This window comes from Phycodurus eques, chromosome 20 (assembly GCF_024500275.1).
Source record: "Phycodurus eques isolate BA_2022a chromosome 20, UOR_Pequ_1.1, whole genome shotgun sequence".
Taxonomy (NCBI): Eukaryota; Metazoa; Chordata; class Actinopteri; order Syngnathiformes; family Syngnathidae; genus Phycodurus; species Phycodurus eques.
The window spans coordinates 1,368,537-1,388,471 of record NC_084544.1 but is presented as its reverse complement, the minus strand read 5'-3'; the positions used below and the strand labels follow the sequence as shown (position 1 = coordinate 1,388,471).

Genomic DNA, 19,935 nt, shown 5'->3' with positions numbered 1-19,935 from the left:
GCCTGCTCGGGTGGTTGTCTTTGATTTCAGGGTGAGTTTCGTGGCCTCATCAACATAGAAATAGAACTCCCCTTTCTTCACAATAACTAACAAACTAAGTCCAGTGACGGGATCTGTGATGCACCTCTCGACCAGTTGGAGATAGGTGAGGTTCTCTTGTGTGTTGGGATCAAAAAAGCCCTTGGTGTCGTCATCTGGGTCGGACAAAATCTGGTTCATTTCCTCATCAAAGTAGCCTCTTCGGTAAGCCACCTGCACGGGCACTCTGTGACTGAATACTGGGTCAACGATGCCTCCTGTGGCAATTTGAGCCTCAAGAAGACGAATTCCATGCTCTTTGACGATCAGGTCTTTTTTCAGGGCCTGGAACAGAGAGATTGTTTTTTCCGTGTAAGGGTCTCTGTATCCCGTGACAGCTCGTTCTGCTGAGAGCAGCTTCTTTTGCCACTCGCTGCCAACCACTCTCAGAGCCACAGCTTCTTCGACCGAAAGTTTCTTGTTGTTGACTGGGTCTACGACAAAGCCGGTGGCAGCCTGGGCTTCCAGGAGCACGAGGGACGTCCCAGGAGTCAGCAGGCCTCTGGACTTTGCTTCATAAATGCTCAGCGTCTCTTTTGTGGACTGCAAGTGCACACCTGCAATGCAGTTGGTCCCTTCCAGGTACCTGCGGACCGAGTCCATTTCACTCACTTCCTTTACTGTGATTGTTCCTGCGTTGAGATCTTCGTAGAGGTCTTCAGTGATGATTTTGGATTGAAGCAACTCCGTAGCACTGACATCCTTCCGAATACCATGGAAGCTTCCGGTCTCTGTGACTGTGGTGGTGATGGTGGTCTCCGCGGTGCTGCTGTCAACCTTTGTTTCTGGTGTTTGACATGTGATGACCGGTGAGGTTGCGGCGGTGGTGGTCTGCTGCTGAGTGATAATCAAGATGATCTCCAAAAAGCGTTCAATCGTGATGGCTCCAGATTTGTACTGTCGCACAAGCTCTCGCCTCTTCTCCTCAGTGATGTATCGAGAGTAGAGCAGATCCCACAGCGACACCGTTGTTCCGTGATACTTGCCGCCTGCTCGGGTGGTTGTCTTTGATTTCAGGGTGAGTTTCGTGGCCTCATCAACATAGAAATAGAACTCCCCTTTCTTCACAATAACTAACAAACTAAGTCCAGTGACGGGATCTGTGATGCACCTCTCGACCAGTTGGAGATAGGTGAGGTTCTCTTGTGTGTTGGGATCAAAAAAGCCCTTGGTGTCGTCATCTGGGTCGGACAAAATCTGGTTCATTTCCTCATCAAAGTAGCCTCTTCGGTAAGCCACCTGCACGGGCACTCTGTGACTGAATACTGGGTCAACGATGCCTCCTGTGGCAATTTGAGCCTCAAGAAGACGAATTCCATGCTCTTTGACGATCAGGTCTTTTTTCAGGGCCTGGAACAGAGAGATTGTTTTTTCCGTGTAAGGGTCTCTGTATCCCGTGACAGCTCGTTCTGCTGAGAGCAGCTTCTTTTGCCACTCGCTGCCAACCACTCTCAGAGCCACAGCTTCTTCGACCGAAAGTTTCTTGTTGTTGACTGGGTCTACGACAAAGCCGGTGGCAGCCTGGGCTTCCAGGAGCACGAGGGACGTCCCAGGAGTCAGCAGGCCTCTGGACTTTGCTTCATAAATGCTCAGCGTCTCTTTTGTGGACTGCAAGTGCACACCTGCAATGCAGTTGGTCCCTTCCAGGTACCTGCGGACCGAGTCCATTTCACTCACTTCCTTTACTGTGATTGTTCCTGCGTTGAGATCTTCGTAGAGGTCTTCAGTGATGATTTTGGATTGAAGCAACTCCGTAGCACTGACATCCTTCCGAATACCATGGAAGCTTCCGGTCTCTGTGACTGTGGTGGTGATGGTGGTCTCCGCGGTGCTGCTGTCAACCTTTGTTTCTGGTGTTTGACATGTGATGACCGGTGAGGTTGCGGCGGTGGTGGTCTGCTGCTGAGTGATAATCAAGATGATCTCCAAAAAGCGTTCAATCGTGATGGCTCCAGATTTGTACTGTCGCACAAGCTCTCGCCTCTTCTCCTCAGTGATGTATCGAGAGTAGAGCAGATCCCACAGCGACACCGTTGTTCCGTGATACTTGCCGCCTGCTCGGGTGGTTGTCTTTGATTTCAGGGTGAGTTTCGTGGCCTCATCAACATAGAAATAGAACTCCCCTTTCTTCACAATAACTAACAAACTAAGTCCAGTGACGGGATCTGTGATGCACCTCTCGACCAGTTGGAGATAGGTGAGGTTCTCTTGTGTGTTGGGATCAAAAAAGCCCTTGGTGTCGTCATCTGGGTCGGACAAAATCTGGTTCATTTCCTCATCAAAGTAGCCTCTTCGGTAAGCCACCTGCACGGGCACTCTGTGACTGAATACTGGGTCAACGATGCCTCCTGTGGCAATTTGAGCCTCAAGAAGACGAATTCCATGCTCTTTGACGATCAGGTCTTTTTTCAGGGCCTGGAACAGAGAGATTGTTTTTTCCGTGTAAGGGTCTCTGTATCCCGTGACAGCTCGTTCTGCTGAGAGCAGCTTCTTTTGCCACTCGCTGCCAACCACTCTCAGAGCCACAGCTTCTTCGACCGAAAGTTTCTTGTTGTTGACTGGGTCTACGACAAAGCCGGTGGCAGCCTGGGCTTCCAGGAGCACGAGGGACGTCCCAGGAGTCAGCAGGCCTCTGGACTTTGCTTCATAAATGCTCAGCGTCTCTTTTGTGGACTGCAAGTGCACACCTGCAATGCAGTTGGTCCCTTCCAGGTACCTGCGGACCGAGTCCATTTCACTCACTTCCTTTACTGTGATTGTTCCTGCGTTGAGATCTTCGTAGAGGTCTTCAGTGATGATTTTGGATTGAAGCAACTCCGTAGCACTGACATCCTTCCGAATACCATGGAAGCTTCCGGTCTCTGTGACTGTGGTGGTGATGGTGGTCTCCGCGGTGCTGCTGTCAACCTTTGTTTCTGGTGTTTGACATGTGATGACCGGTGAGGTTGCGGCGGTGGTGGTCTGCTGCTGAGTGATAATCAAGATGATCTCCAAAAAGCGTTCAATCGTGATGGCTCCAGATTTGTACTGTCGCACAAGCTCTCGCCTCTTCTCCTCAGTGATGTATCGAGAGTAGAGCAGATCCCACAGCGACACCGTTGTTCCGTGATACTTGCCGCCTGCTCGGGTGGTTGTCTTTGATTTCAGGGTGAGTTTCGTGGCCTCATCAACATAGAAATAGAACTCCCCTTTCTTCACAATAACTAACAAACTAAGTCCAGTGACGGGATCTGTGATGCACCTCTCGACCAGTTGGAGATAGGTGAGGTTCTCTTGTGTGTTGGGATCAAAAAAGCCCTTGGTGTCGTCATCTGGGTCGGACAAAATCTGGTTCATTTCCTCATCAAAGTAGCCTCTTCGGTAAGCCACCTGCACGGGCACTCTGTGACTGAATACTGGGTCAACGATGCCTCCTGTGGCAATTTGAGCCTCAAGAAGACGAATTCCATGCTCTTTGACGATCAGGTCTTTTTTCAGGGCCTGGAACAGAGAGATTGTTTTTTCCGTGTAAGGGTCTCTGTATCCCGTGACAGCTCGTTCTGCTGAGAGCAGCTTCTTTTGCCACTCGCTGCCAACCACTCTCAGAGCCACAGCTTCTTCGACCGAAAGTTTCTTGTTGTTGACTGGGTCTACGACAAAGCCGGTGGCAGCCTGGGCTTCCAGGAGCACGAGGGACGTCCCAGGAGTCAGCAGGCCTCTGGACTTTGCTTCATAAATGCTCAGCGTCTCTTTTGTGGACTGCAAGTGCACACCTGCAATGCAGTTGGTCCCTTCCAGGTACCTGCGGACCGAGTCCATTTCACTCACTTCCTTTACTGTGATTGTTCCTGCGTTGAGATCTTCGTAGAGGTCTTCAGTGATGATTTTGGATTGAAGCAACTCCGTAGCACTGACATCCTTCCGAATACCATGGAAGCTTCCGGTCTCTGTGACTGTGGTGGTGATGGTGGTCTCCGCGGTGCTGCTGTCAACCTTTGTTTCTGGTGTTTGACATGTGATGACCGGTGAGGTTGCGGCGGTGGTGGTCTGCTGCTGAGTGATAATCAAGATGATCTCCAAAAAGCGTTCAATCGTGATGGCTCCAGATTTGTACTGTCGCACAAGCTCTCGCCTCTTCTCCTCAGTGATGTATCGAGAGTAGAGCAGATCCCACAGCGACACCGTTGTTCCGTGATACTTCCCGCCTGCTCGGGTGGTTGTCTTTGATTTCAGGGTGAGTTTCGTGGCCTCATCAACATAGAAATAGAACTCCCCTTTCTTCACAATAACTAACAAACTAAGTCCAGTGACGGGATCTGTGATGCACCTCTCGACCAGTTGGAGATAGGTGAGGTTCTCTTGTGTGTTGGGATCAAAAAAGCCCTTGGTGTCGTCATCTGGGTCGGACAAAATCTGGTTCATTTCCTCATCAAAGTAGCCTCTTCGGTAAGCCACCTGCACGGGCACTCTGTGACTGAATACTGGGTCAACGATGCCTCCTGTGGCAATTTGAGCCTCAAGAAGACGAATTCCATGCTCTTTGACGATCAGGTCTTTTTTCAGGGCCTGGAACAGAGAGATTGTTTTTTCCGTGTAAGGGTCTCTGTATCCCGTGACAGCTCGTTCTGCTGAGAGCAGCTTCTTTTGCCACTCGCTGCCAACCACTCTCAGAGCCACAGCTTCTTCGACCGAAAGTTTCTTGTTGTTGACTGGGTCTACGACAAAGCCGGTGGCAGCCTGGGCTTCCAGGAGCACGAGGGACGTCCCAGGAGTCAGCAGGCCTCTGGACTTTGCTTCATAAATGCTCAGCGTCTCTTTTGTGGACTGCAAGTGCACACCTGCAATGCAGTTGGTCCCTTCCAGGTACCTGCGGACCGAGTCCATTTCACTCACTTCCTTTACTGTGATTGTTCCTGCGTTGAGATCTTCGTAGAGGTCTTCAGTGATGATTTTGGATTGAAGCAACTCCGTAGCACTGACATCCTTCCTAATACCATGGAAGCTTCCGGTCTCTGTGACTGTGGTGGTGATGGTGGTCTCCGCGGTGCTGCTGTCAACCTTTGTTTCTGGTGTTTGACATGTGATGACCGATGAGGTTGCGGCGGTGGTGGTCTGCTGCTGAGTGATAATCAAGATGATCTCCAAAAAGCGTTCAATCGTGATGGCTCCAGATTTGTACTGTCGCACAAGCTCTCGCCTCTTCTCCTCAGTGATGTATCGAGAGTAGAGCAGATCCCACAGCGACACCGTTGTTCCGTGATACTTCCCGCCTGCTCTGGTGGTTGTCTTTGATTTCAGGGTGAGTTTCGTGGCCTCATCAACATAGAAATAGAACTCCCCTTTCTTCACAATGGATAGTAAGTTGAGGCCTGTGTTTGGGTCAGTGACACACCTCTCTATAAGCTGGAGATAAGTGAGGTTCTCTTGTGTGTTGGGATCAAAAAAGCCCTTGGTGTCGTCATCTGGGTCGGACAAAATCTGGTTCATTTCCTCATCAAAGTAGCCTCTTCGGTAAGCCACCTGCACGGGCACTCTGTGACTGAATACTGGGTCAATGATGCCTCCTGTGGCAATTTGAGCCTCAAGAAGACGAATTCCATGCTCTTTGACTATGAGATCCTTTACCAAGGCCTGGAATAAGGAAATTGTCTCACCTGTGTAGGGGTCTATGTATCCTGTGACAGCTTGTTCTGCTGAGAGCAGCTTCTTTTTCCACTCACTGCCAACCACTCTCTGAGCCACTGCTTCTTCGACCGAAAGTTTCTTGTTGTTGACTGGGTCAATAACAAAGCCAGTGGCAGCTTGGGCTTCGAGGAGCACAAGAGATGTCCCAGGAGTTAGCAGACGTGCGGACTTTGCTTCATAGATGCTCATGACCTTCTTTGTAGACTCAACTCTGACACCGGCTATGCAGTTTGTCGCCCCAAGATACCTTTGTATGGATTCCATTTTGTTAACACTGTCTACAGTCACTTCCCCTTGTATAATTTGCGTGAAAAGCTCCTTCGAGATGATCTTGGATTCAAACAGCTGACTTGCTGAGACCTGCTTCCTCAGTCCTTGGAACTTTCTTTCTTTGGACGACACCTCTGAAATGATGACTGTTAGTATTTCACTTAACTCTTCAACTGTTATGGTGCCGGTCTTGTATTGTTGTATGAGCTGCTCCCTTTTCTGCTGGGATATGTATTCAGACAGCAACACTTCCCACAAGGTCACATCTTTGCTCTTGAATTTCCCCACACTCATGACAATTCTTTTGTTTTTCAACTCAAGCTCTATTTGTTCCTTTGTGTGAAAAACATTGGATTTCTCCTCATGTAGTGGTACAAGAAGCAGCCCCGTTTCAGGATCTGTTTCACATCTGTCCATTAGCTCGAGGTAGGAGAGTTTTTCTTTCGTGGTCGGGTCAAAGTATCCCTTTAAATTTTCAGGGGGGTTCAGCAGAAGGATTCTGAGTTGGTCGTCCAGAAGTCCCCTTTTGACTGCGACATTAACATGTAGCCTGTGACTCCTGTTTGGGTCTACAATTCCGCCCGTTGCTATTTGTGCTTGAAGAAGACGAATGGCGTCACTTCTTGGAATCAGCTGCTCATTCATAGCCTCAAACAGTGATATTGTTGAGTCTGTGTAGGGGTCTTTATAGCCAGTGATGGCTCGCTCAGCCAACAGAAGCCGCTCACGCACATCTGGCCCAATGACCTCCTCTTTTGCGGCCTCATCGACAGTGTAGAACTTGTTTTCGAGAGGATCAATGATCCATCCTGTTGAAGCCTGCGCTTCGAGCAGTAAAAGTGCAATGCCATCTGTCAACATACCTTCGGTTTTTGCACCGTAGATGCTCAGAACTGTCTGTGATGGATACACTTTAACTCCAGCAATGCTGCTGCTTCCATTCAGGTATTGTTGCACGCACTCACTTTTAATGACTTTTTCCAAAGTAAATTTGTCTTCCTGCACCTGTTTGAATGTGTCACTGTCAATAATGCCAGAGACCAGGAGTTGTTTGGCAGAGACAAGCTTTCTCAGGCCCATTATCATTTTGGGCGCTTCACTCTTCTCCAGTTTTTCAATTGTAGAAATTACTATGGTGATGATCATGTGTGTGGTGACCTTTCCTGTTCTAAAGTTTTCAATCAGTTCAAGACAATGGTCTTCAGTGAAGTAGCCAGAGTGGATCAAGTCCCACAGAGAAATTGATTTCCCTGCATAGCGTCCTGCTGATATGCTCACTGTCGCCTCTTCAAACACTTGTTTTATCTCACCGTCAGTGTACAGCTTCACGTTTGTTTGTGAGGCTTTTGGTGGGCCGGTCATTGGTAAAAGGAACAGTCCTGTTTCTTTATCTTTTACACACCTGCCCAACATTTCCATGTATGTCAGATTCTCTTTGGTGGTAGGGTCAAAAAACCCTTTTGTGTCGTCACTCGGATCCAGCAGAATTTGATTCAATTCTTCGTCAAAATATCCTTTCCTGTAGGCAACATCAAGAGGTAAGTGAAGGCATTTCGAGGGATCAATGATACCACCTGTCGCAATTTGAGCCTCAAGTAAACGAATGCCGTGCTCCTTCACAATGAGATCCTTTTTCAAGGCTTGGAAAAGAGAAATCTTTTGGCCCGTGTATGGATCGGTGTAACCAGTGACAGCCCGCTCTGCAGACAGAAGCTTTTCATACATCTGAGGACCAATTAACATTTCCCGAAGTGCTTGTTCCACGGTGAGCTTTTTGTTTGCCAACGGATCGACAATGAACCCCGTGGCCGCCTGTGCTTCTAGGAGGCAAAGAGCCGTGCTGGGTGTCAGGATGCCAGCTTTCTGTGCTTCGTAGATTCTCAGCTTCTGATTGGAAGGCTGTAGTATCACGCCGGCAACGCAGCTTTTCCCTTGTAGGTAGGCTCTCACGCTGTCCATCTGCAACACGTCGGCGCTTCTTAATGTTCCATCAATTAGGTTGTTGTAGGTTTTTTCATCCACTATTTCAAGCTCCAAAAGATCCACAACGGACACCTCCCCTCTGAGGCCTCGGAAGTTTAGCTCTGCTTGCCGCTTTATCTCCTTGCTCTCAATGATGACTACAATTGACTCAATGATTTCCTCGATTGTGAGTCTCCTTGACTTGAAGAGTTTGAAGAACTCCTGTCGTTTTTCCTCAGACAGATACTCTGAATTGATGAGGTCCCAAAGAGTGCTGCGCTTTCCCTCGAAGCGGCCATACCGTACAGAAACAACTGTTGTTCTGAACAGTTCCTTCATGGTATCATCTATGTTGATTTTGTGGCTTTTCCCTTTAAGTGGAAGGAGGCAAAGTCCCGTACTGGGGTCTGTGACACATCTGGCCATTAGTTGCAAGTAGGTGAGGTTCTCGTGAGTGTTGGGGTCAAAAAACCCTTTGGTGTCATCGCTGGGATCACTCAGGATCTCGTTCATCTCCTCATTGAAGTACCCCCGCTTGGAGGCCACTTGGACAGGAATGCGATGGCTGTTAACCGGGTCGATAATGCCGCCCGTGGCAATTTGTGCCTCCAAGAGTCGAATTCCGTGATCCTTTAGGATGAGGTCTTTTTGCATTGCTTGGAACAGAGAGATTGTGTTCCCGTAATACGGGTCTTTGTAACCTGTCACCGCTTTCTCTGCAGAGCGCAGCTTCTGGCACAAATCTGGCCCAACAATCTTGGCTTTGATGGCCTCATCTACGGAAAACTTTCTGTTTCCAATGGGATCAATGATGAATCCTGTTGCCGCCTGTGCCTCGAGTAAAATATGAGCTGTTCCAGGCATCAGTTTGCCTTTCTGTCTTGCTTGGTAGATGGTCAGGATCTGGGAGTCAGGCAGAAGAACACCTGCAATACTGCCTTTCCCCTGTAGATACACATGTAAGTTTTGATCCTCAACCACTTCCTTCACAGACTTCTTCCCTTTCTTGAGATCATCTAGGACCTCCTCACTGATGATGTCAGCCTCAACCAGCTGTTTGGCTGTGACTGTTTCTCTGATGCCTTCAAAGGTGACCTTGGTGGTTTTGACGGACGTCTCGATGAGTTCCAGAACTGTTGTAACAATCGTCTCGATAGTGATCTTCCCCTCTCTGTACTTCCGTATGATGCATTTCCTCTGCTCTTCATCCAAGTATTCCGACATCAGCAGCTCCCACAGAGATACCGTCATTCCCGCATACTTGCCGCATGTCACCTTCACCTTCTTCTGTTTGAAGGCCATCTTAGTTTGGTAGTCAATGAAGGTGTAGTTCAGTCCATCAGATTTGCCTCGAAGTGGGAGGAGGCAGAGTCCGGTGACAGGATCGGTGACGCACCTTTCAATCAGCTGACGATACGTGAGATTCTCCTCTGTGTTTGGGTCAAAGAATCCCTTTGTGTCATCTCCTGACTCTTCAAGTATGGCATTCATTTCTTGGTCAAAATAGCCTCTTTTGAAGGCCACCTCCGTGGGGAGTCTGTGGCTGTGGATGGGGTCGATGATTCCACCTGTGGCAATTTGCGCCTCCAGTAGGCGGATCCCGTGCTCCTTCAAGATGAGATCTTTTGAAAGTGCTTGAAAGAGGGAAATGCTTTCGTCGGTGTACGGGTCTTTGTATCCGGTCACCGCTCGTTCGGCAGACCGCAGCTTGTTGTAATATTCCGGGCCAATGACCTTGTTTTTCACAGCCTCGTCCACTGTGAACGTTTTGTTTTCTGCGGGATCAATCATGAATCCGGTTGCGGCCTGCGCCTCCAGCAGAACTAGCGCAGTCCCAGGCATCAGTATTCCGCGCTTCCTGGCTTCATAGATGCTAAATCTCTGATTGGATGAGAGTATCGCAACGCCGGCGATGCTGCCTTTGCCCTGAAGGTATTCCTTCACCGTCTCATTCAACATCACACGCTGGGTTGTGATCGTCCCCTTCTGTAGGTCTTCGTAGATTTCTTTGTCAATAATCTTGGACTCCAAGAGTTCTGCAGACGAAATGCCTCGTCTCAGCCCCTTGAAGGTGATGAAGACGGGAAGAAGAAGCAGGCCTGTGTCAGGTTCCTTGATACATTTCTCCATCAGCGTTTGGTAGTTGACGTGCTGTTGTGCACTAGGAGCGAAGAAAACCTTTAACTCGGACATCTGGTCATCCAGCAGCCCTTTCTCATAGTAGCCTTTCTGGATGGCTGACTCAATTGCAATGTTTGTCTTCTCAATGGGGTCGAACAGGCCACGCGTGGCAATTTGCGCTTGAAGTAATCTCAAGCCGTAATCTCTGGGCACTAAATCTTTTTGCATGGCTTGGAACAGAGAGATGGTTTGGTTGGTGTAAGGGTCCACGAAACCAGTGACGGCCTTCTCGGCGAAGAGAAGCTTCTCCCTCAACTCCGGTCCGATGAGTTCCTCCTTGATGGCCTCCACGACTGGAAGTATTTGGTTCTTCCCGGGGTGTACGATACCCACTGTGGCGGCCTGCGCTTCCAGCAGGGCTAACGCTGTGCCGGGTTTAAGCAGACGTTTCTTCATGGCTTCGTATATGCTGATCGTCCGCTTGGACTTCTCCAGGTAGACACCCGCCACAGGTCCGTGGATTTCGGCGTGGTCATTTTGCTTCTCATTTGGATCGGCGGGCTCCATCTTGGCCGAGTGCGGCTCTGCAAGGGAAACATTCGCATCAAATTGAATGCTCTGTCTAAACTTGCAGTGATCCTCAACTGGTGGGTTGGGGCCCAATAGGTGGTCGCAGACCCGTTACGGTCGTGGCGCAGACTGGTAGTTAAAAAATGCGGTGGGGGTCTTCAGTTTAGGATGGTCCCGACATGACATTTGGAGGCTATGAACAGCACTCAATGAAGGAGTTTACTGGGCAGCATAAGAATATACGGTCACCGAGCTCAATTACTGCTGGATTTTCATTTGATTGTTTTCTATTTATGGCCTGTGTCACAAACGTTATTACTTTGGGTGTAACGGTGCAAATATTCATATTCAGCATTTGGAAACTATTCACGTTTCTCTATTATCTAAAATCAGATGAGCAATTGGGAATTTCTTAAAAACGATTGCGTATTGGAATCTTGTTTTTCTTTTTTCCATTTTCACATGTGCAACTTACAGATCAAAGTAGAATCTATATATTTCCCATTTCTAAAGCAACTCTGTTAAGCTCTAGAAATGGTTTTAAATTTGCCTACATTTCCGCATGCATCTGGAAATTTGACTCATCGCACGATACAAACTCAAGTGGCAACGATTCAGAAAGAGCGTTGCCATTTTACAATATTCCGCGTTTTAAAGGATGTCTTTCGACAGGAGGTATTCATCTTGACAGAACTGTAGTGTGCAAAGGTGGGGCAGCATTTCATATGAAGTAGGCTCACTTTTCTCCCGAAACGTGGCATCGCTTGACGGCAATATCGAGATCAAATTGTGAGCAGCAGCCAATTTCAGAATCATTTTTGTGGCAAGTGGTTGTGAGTGCAACGTCCGGTGGGGGGAAAAACAGTTCATTTGATTGAAAAATAGCTGTGAATGTATTCGCTATCCTCACGGGCCAAATTCTACCCGTCCTCTGAAGGGCCGTAGTTTTGACACCCTCGACTTCAAGTGTTATAACACCGATGATATTCGTTAGTCCGTCTTTGGCATTTTGCGTTGTTTGTTAGCATTTGTTCGCGTTCCCAAGGCAAAGCTACGTGGTTGTTTAAAAATACATCATGTAATTCTCTTTGTTTGATGGTAACTTCAACTGGGAGCGGGAAAAAAATCATCTTGTAGCCACTTTTATTTATTTCGCTACCTGCCAAAGCGCAGTTTTGAAAACGTGCTGCAGTTCACGTCCAAGTCGGCCAACAGAGAGGAGCGCCGAGCACGTCGTCACAGCATGTGACCAAAACAAACCAATCGCGAGAGACGATCTCCGCGGCGTTTGACGCGCAGCAACAATTTGGGTCGGTCACGTGATGCAACGCGCGGGAGTATAACGGGGCCTTTAAAGCGTTTCCGTTTCGGTTCGAAGTTTGCACGCGAAGCCGCCAGCCGAGCGGGCAAGCCCGCATTTGCCGAGGGGTCGTCAATTTGAAAACAGCGGCCGCCGCTCTTTCATCGTGCCGCTCGGACCGGAGGTGTGAATTTTCCTGCCGCTTTGTGACCTCCTCATCCCGATGAGATCGCACAGGCCCGACTGGCCGCGAGCACAAGCGGGCGCCTCTCGTTTGCGCGACAGCAGCCCGTGTTTGACAAAGTCTTTCGAAAGCCGCCCTTGTGTACGTTTCATCTGATCAAACACTAAGTTAGCAATGGAGATTTCACTTTCACATCAGACAAAAGTATGACATCACCTTTTCTTGGAACAACATTTGGGAACCGAGGACACTAATTGTTGACGCTTCGGAGGCGGAATTCTTGTGGCCCGCGCGGCGATACCCTTTACACACCGATGTCGCTTTTTGACGCGGTGCCGCATTCAATGTCGGTTTTCGGTCTTGATGATATTACGGACCGTCGATGATGGGATCCCGAAATTCCTTGCAATTGTACGTTGAAGAACATTGTCCTTAAACTGTTGGGCTATTTTCTCACGCACTTGTTGACAAAGAGGTGAACCTCTTGATCAGTTGGAACATTTCGTGGTGTATTCAATTCAATATAGGTTGAGCATGATTTTAGAAAATCATTGCATTGCTTTCTTATTTAGGTTTAACACAACGTCCCGACTTCATTGGAATTGGGCTCGTGCAAGCATTCGTGTGCGAGACTGTCGTTCTTTTTGGGCACTTCTATAAAGAAAGTAATCGGTTCGTTGATTCATTGCACAATAGCCGCCGTCGTTCACCACATTAAAGGCGGAACGATTACTCCGATACTCAAGTAAAAAGTACTTTGATGACATTGTACTTGTAAACTAATGCAGCCCTATGGGTGGCACAAGTCAGTGCAAACTGTAGGCCGGTCCCAAGCCCGGATAAATGCAGAGGGTTGCGTCAGGAAGGGCATCCGGCTTAAAACCTTGCCAAACAAATATGAGCGTTCATCCAAAGAATTCCATACCGGATCGGTCGTGGCCCGGGTTAACAACGTCCGCCACCGGCGCCGTCAACCTGCGGGGCGCCGTTGGAAATTCAGCTACTGTGGGTCGAAGTCAAAGAAGAAGAGGAGGTGGAAAGCGGGTTCTTCGGCAGAAAGAGAAGAGGAAAACACAGAGCCTAGAACTGAATGTGGGGACTTTGAATGTTGGGACTATGACAGGAAAATCTCGGGAGTTGGTTGACATGATGATGAGGAGAAAGGTTGATATATTGTGTGTCCAGGAGACCAGGTGGAAAGGCAGTAAGGCTAGAAGTTTAGGGGCAGGGTTTAAATTATTTTACCATGGTGTCGATGGGAAGAGAAATGGAGTCGGGGTTATTTTAAAAGAAGAGTTGGCTAAGAATGTCTTGGAGGTGAAAAGAGTATCAGATCGAGTGATGAGGCTGAAATTTGTAATTGAGGGTGTTATGTGTAATGTGATTAGTGGCTATGCCCCACAGGTAGGATGTGACCTAGAGGTGAAAGAGAAATTCTGGAAGGAGCTAGATGATGTAGTTCTTAGCATCCCAGTCAGAGAGAGAGTCGTAATTGGTGCAGATTGTAATGGACATGTTGGTGAAGGTAATAGGGGTGATGAAGAAGTGATGGGTAAATACGGCATCCAGGAAAGGAACTTGGAGGGACAGATGGTGGTAGACTTTGCAACAAGGATGCAAATGGCTGTAGTGAACACTTTTTTCCAGAAGAGGCACGAACATAGGGTGACCTATAAGAGCGGAGGTAGAAGCACACAGGTGGATTACATCTTGTGCAGACGATGTAATCTGAAAGAGGTTACCAACTGTAAGGTAGTGGTAGGGGAGAGTGTGGCTAGACAGCATAGGATGGTGGTGTGTAAGATGACTCTGGTGGTGGGGAGGAAAATTAGGAAGACAAAGGCAGAGAAGAGAACCATGTGGTGGAAGCTGAGACAGGACGAGTGTTGTGCAGCTTTTCGGGAAGAGGTGATACAGGCTCTCGGTGGACGGCAGGAGCTTCCAGAAGACTGGACCACTGCAGCCAAGGTGATCAGAGAAGCAGGCAGGAGAGTACTTGGTGTATCTTCTGGCAGGAAAGGAGAGAAGGAGACTTGGTGGTGGAACCTCACAGTACAGGAAATCATACAAGGAAAGAGGTTAGCTAAGAAGAAGTGGGACACTGAGAGGACCGAGGAGAGGCGAAAGGAATACATTGAGATGCGACACAGGGCAAAGGTAGAGGTGGCAAAGGCAAAACAAGAGGCATATGATGACATGTATGGCAGGTTGGACACTAAAGAAGGAGAAAAGGATCTATACAGGCTGGCCAGACAGAGGGACAGAGATGGGAAGGATGTGCAGCAGGTTAGGGTGATTAAGGATAGAGATGGAAATATGTTGACTGGTGCCAGCAGTGTGCTTGCTAGATGGAAAGAATACTTCGAGGAGTTGATGAATGAGGAAAATGATAGAGAAGGGAGAGTAGAAGAGGTAAGTGTGGTGGACCAGGAAGTGGCAATGATTAGTAAGGGGGAAGTTAGAAAGGCATTAAAGAGGATGAAAAATGGAAAGGCAGTTGGTCCTGATGACATTCCTGTGGAGGTATGGAAGCATCTAGGAGAGGTGGCTGTGAAGTTTTTGACCAGCTTGTTCAATAGAATTCTAGTGCGTGAGAAGATGCCTGAGGAATGGAGGAAAAGTGTACTGGTGCCCATTTTTAAGAACAAAGGTGATGTGCAGAGCTGTGGCAACTATAGAGGAATAAAGTTGATGAGCCACACAATGAAGTTATGGGAAAGAGTAGTGGAGGATAGACTCAGGACAGAAGTGAGTATTTGCGAGCAACAGTATGGTTTCATGCCTAGAAAGAGTACCACAGATGCATTATTTGCCTTGAGGATGTTGATGGAAAAGTACAGAGAAGGTCAGAAGGAGCTACATTGTGTCTTTGTAGATCTAGAGAAAGCCTATGACAGAGTACCCAGAGAAGAACTGTGGTACTGCATGCGGAAGTCTGGAGTGGCAGAGAAGTATGTTAGAATAATACAGGACATGTACGAGGGCAGCAGAACAGCGGTGAGGTGTGCTGTAGGTGTGACAGAAGAATTTAAGGTGGACGTGGGACTGCATCAGGGATCAGCCCTGAGCCCCTTCCTTTTTGCAGTGGTGATGGATAGGCTGACAGATGAGGTTAGACTGGAATCCCCGTGGACCATGATGTTTGCAGATGACATTGTGATCTGCAGTGAAAGCAGGGAGCAGCTGGAGGAACAGTTAGAGAGATGGAGGCATGCACTGGAAAGAAGAGGAATGAAGATTAGCCGAAGTAAAACAGAATATATGTGCATGAATGAGAGGGCTGGTGGGGGAAGAATGAGGCTACAGGGAGAAGCGATAGCAAGGGTGGAGGACTTTAAATACTTGGGGTCAACCGTCCAGAGCAATGGTGAGTGTGGTCAGGAAGTGAAGAAACGGGTCAAAGCAGGTTGGAACGGGTGGAGGAAGGTGTCAGGTGTGTTATGTGACAGAAGAGTCTCTGCTAGGATGAAGGGCAAAGTTTATAAAACAGTAGTGAGGCCAGCCATGATGTACGGATTAGAGACAGTGGCACTGAAGAGACAACAGGAAGCAGAGCTGGAGGTGGCGGAAATGAAGATGTTGAGGTTCGCTCTTGGAGTGACCAGGTTGGATAAAATTAGAAATGAGCTCATCAGAGGGACAGCCAAGGTTCGATGTTTTGGAGACAAAGTTAGAGAGCGCAGACTTCAATGGTTTGGACACGTCCAGAGGAGAAATAGTGAGTATATTGGAAGAAGGATGATGAGGATGGAGCTGCCAGGCAAGAGAGCTCGAGGAAGACCAAAGAGAAAGTTGATGGATGTCGTGAGGGAAGACATGATGGCAGTTGGTGTTCGAGAGGAGGATGCAGGAGATAGGCTTACATGGAAAAGGATGACGCGCTGTGGCGACCCCTAACGGGACAAGCCGAAAGGAAAAGAAGAAAGAAGAAGAAGTACTTGTAAACTTTTATTCGAGTTCATTTCCAGAGCTGGAAAAGGAAAATCGAGGTAAGGAGAATATTTGTTGGCGCTGCAGTCCACCTATACTGGCAAACGGGATGCGGGCGGAACTTTCTCTCTCCACTTGCCTTTTCATTGATATTTGGACGCAGTCGGTCGGGGGCGGGATTCCAAATGTGGCGACGGAATACGTTCGTAGTCACACATACTTCAATGCTGAATGTTAAAGGTGAAAACATGCTTTCTGTTTCTTAAATTGGGGTCGAATCACATGTATGAAGGTGAAAGGTAATGGTCATGAATGTAGTATATAGATATAGAGATATGTATATATTATACAAACCAGACATTTCTGCCTCCTTTTGGCTGATGAAGTCACTGTTGGCTTATTATATTGAATATAGCATGTCAATTAAAAAAGATATGAAAATATACACTGTTATAAAAAGCCATATTCCATGTATTTTACGTTACTTTTGTCTAGACTTTTTATTGTTTTTTTTTTTTTTTACTAAAACCGGTCAAATGGACTAACAGGGGGGCTCAACAAAACATGGATATATACACACACACACACACACACAAATATTTTTAAGGATCAAGGCATTTTTTTCAAGAGCTTTACTTGCATATTACAGGCGGGTTAAACAAAATGGACTCAAGTAAAAGTACAATGAAAGTGTACTATTTCAATTTAAAAAAAAAAAAATGTATAAATGTGTATTTAAAAAAAACAAAAAAAACAAAGGCCAACCCCAATCTTTTTGAAATAGTTTTTACAGCTTTCATCTTTAAATTCGCCCCATAACATAACAGGAATAAAATGACAATGAAAACATATAAACTAATGTGAGAAAATACTTTGTCTGGCCGCTCATACGATTCATTTCCCATTTCAGTGTAAATTTTTTTTTTTTTTTTTTTTTTTTTTTTTTAAATGCACCTTTGTTGAAGCCAACACGTACATTGCTGCGTTTTCCTTCTCTCGATGGGTTCACCGGGGTCTCGCCTTCCTGTCTGCGTAAGTTACGAGCGACAAATATGTCCGTGAGCCGCGGAGGATCCTCGTGGCGTCAACCAAATGCTTCCAAGCTCAAAAGGCAACGATAGACTTCTCACTACATTCTTCCCTATTTATTAAAAAAAAAAAAAAAAAAAAAAAAGCAGTCAGAGTATTAGCTCATAGTTTCTGCAGCGCTACTAACCTTTGTGTCAACAAGTGAGCGAGTCTCAGCCTGCGAGAGACGGAATGAGGCAAGAATGACATTTGAACAAGTGCGGCTGAGGAATGTTTGCTTTCTCTTTTTTGATTAAAAAGGGTGTCGGCTCGCTCCGCGGGATTCTGACACTGAGGTCTCGGCGGCAGCAGAGAAACTAAAAGACTCTTTAAAAGCTGCCGATTCCTATAAAACACCGCATTCTCTGAAACACTTTGAATGCGGGCCGAGGTTTGACATTGAAGACGGGGCAACGGGGACGCCAAAGGAGCTTACTTGTCGCGGTCCGCAGAGCACAAAGTCCAACTTCCTCAGCAGCCGACGTCATCCGAAGTGAGAGACAATTCCCGAGGCGCTCGCCGAATCTCCTGCGAGACGGTCGGATTTAAGGCAGTCCCGCCGGGCCGAGTCCCGCCCCCTTTCCGAGGAACTTCCTCCTCCCGGGGCTCGGACCTCGGGGCTATCCGGACCCGAAGGCCGAGCCCGCCGGATGGCGGGAATTCTTGTCCGCTTCCTTTGAGCGCCTCCGTTGTGCTCTGAAACAATTACAGCGGAGGGGAAAATGTCAAATGGTGCGACAGGTGAAGCTTCGCAACGACGCCGGAGCGACGCGCGAGGTCATCTTTGGAAGCGGACGTAAAGGTGACGCGGAGACGACGTGGCTCTTCCGCTGCTGTGAGATTCGTGTTTCAGGCGTCGCCCAGTTTTGCCGCGATTGGAAATTTGAATCCCGGCCGAAGTGCGTCAGTACATCGCAGAGGTCACGGTTTTTCAAGATACGAGCGAGCAAAAACCTCCGAGCGCCGTACGGTGGCGGTGAACGCGACTCACTTGACAACAAGCAGCAGAAACCTCAAGCTGTTGATTGCCACTCCCAGCTGAACGTTCCTCGAAAAGTAAACAGAAAACAAAAATTGTTTTTTCGTACCGCTCGGCACCTCGATTGATCCGATCTTCGGTTAGACGACGCGAGGGCTTCGTTTTCAGGGCCGCAACTTCGCAGCGGGCAAGATAAGAGACGTTTAAGGTGCAAAAACATGTCGTTAAGTAGAGCGCAAAGCCAAACGTCCATCAGACTCGTTGGAAAGAATACTGTACCACTTCGGTCCTGTAGGTGGCGGTAATTACAACGAGGGAGGGGGCCACACAGTGAGCATTTAGCAATTGAAGCTAACCTTTTGTCTTGTGCTTGGCGGAGGTAAGAAGACCCTTAAGATGCCCGATTCTCAAATGGTGGAACTTCTTCGTGGCGTCTTCCTTGGTCCATGCGTCCCCTCTCTACAAAGTTTAGTGGAAAGTAGTTATTTTTCGGAGTTTTACCAACCACCAAATAGCAGTTAAATACTTTATAACATCTCGCCTTGACTTTGGCAGAAGTAATAAAGCCTTTCAGACATCTGTTGTCAAATGGTGGAAAGTCACCGTGGGCGTCTTCCTTGGTCCATGCGTCACCGCTCGACCAAGTTTGGAGAAAATTTGTTACGGTTTGTAATTTCCTCTTCTTACAAAATATGTGCTAAACTTAACATACTAAAATGCTTGGCCAAAATGGTGAAATGTTTCTTCATTGACCACCGCTCCACAAAATATTGTGGGAATCTTTCTTTTTTTTTTTGTACAAAAATGTACTCTTACAGAAGAACCCTTTTCGAGGCTTGTAGAACTAACAAAGAAAAGGAACAGAATTTCAACAACCAAGTCCGTTCCTCTGATGTGAGAGTGGCACTTCCCGAGGGGAATGGCAATGTCACTTCGAGTCAATTTTCATTGAACTGAAATTTTGGTTTGTTGTTTGTGTGAAATTGTTGGTTTTTGTTCTTTTTACACAGTGATTTTGTGTGCAACTGATGCGTGGTTCATGATCAAATATATACCCGTTGAAATAAACCATGTTTTATTTTTCAAATTGGGAAGGGTTCCGTTCACTCCGTATAAAACTTAAATTAGTGACGATACAGGAGATAAGTAGATACAACTGAATTAATACATTTTCGTCGACCAATTTTCAGAGAGAAAAACGTAGCAAAAAGCAACAAATTTGACAGGACTCGTTATCGCGAGAATGCTCAGTCGGCCGGATTAAAGAACGGAGCAGGCCGTGCCATTTTCCCCCCCAATAAAGCGTCTTTCATTCCTTTCGTTTCGCCCACTCGCAACCTTCCCCACCCAGGAATGTTTGCAGAGACTTCCCCATTGTCCATTGTTGTCAGCGCCACACCCAGTTCGCAGGTCTTCCGTTTTGCCTCATATCTTCAGCCGATAATGGCTTGCCAAGATTGTGCGTTTTAAGGTCCAACCCTGTTCCCGCTTCCGTTTGCGCAATAAAACCGCACGATCCGCCGCGACACAAATCACCGCGACTGAGCCGGGCCGGTTTCTAATCAATGTGCCATCACGGGAGCGCCCGAGTTAGGAGGAAGAAGGATTCCGCGCTCAGGTTAGGAGGCAACAAAGGACTTGCTTGACACATTCGTTTGCTTATCAGACACACGAAACACAAGATTAAGAGACAGATTTGGTTCAGGGCGGTTTGCGTTGCATCTGCCCTCTGGTTGCCCTCGTTTCAATTCAATGGAGAAGCCACAAGGAAATGACGATGATTGACAGTTCAGTGACACGAAAATAGAG

At 47.6% G+C, this 19,935-nt stretch overlaps 1 protein-coding gene across 1 annotated transcript in view; it reads right to left on the bottom strand.

The window, feature by feature from the left end:
• The window catches only part of eppk1 (epiplakin 1), a 29,551-nt gene extending 11,864 nt beyond the window's left edge, over window positions 1-17,687 (bottom strand). Inside the window, 2 exon segments of the mRNA XM_061664637.1 lie at window positions 1-10,679; window positions 17,584-17,687. Of these exon segments, the coding sequence (XP_061520621.1) occupies window positions 1-10,679; window positions 17,584-17,635 (10,731 nt within the window). The 5' untranslated portion in view covers window positions 17,636-17,687.
• Between the last annotated feature and the right edge of the window lie 2,248 nt (window positions 17,688-19,935).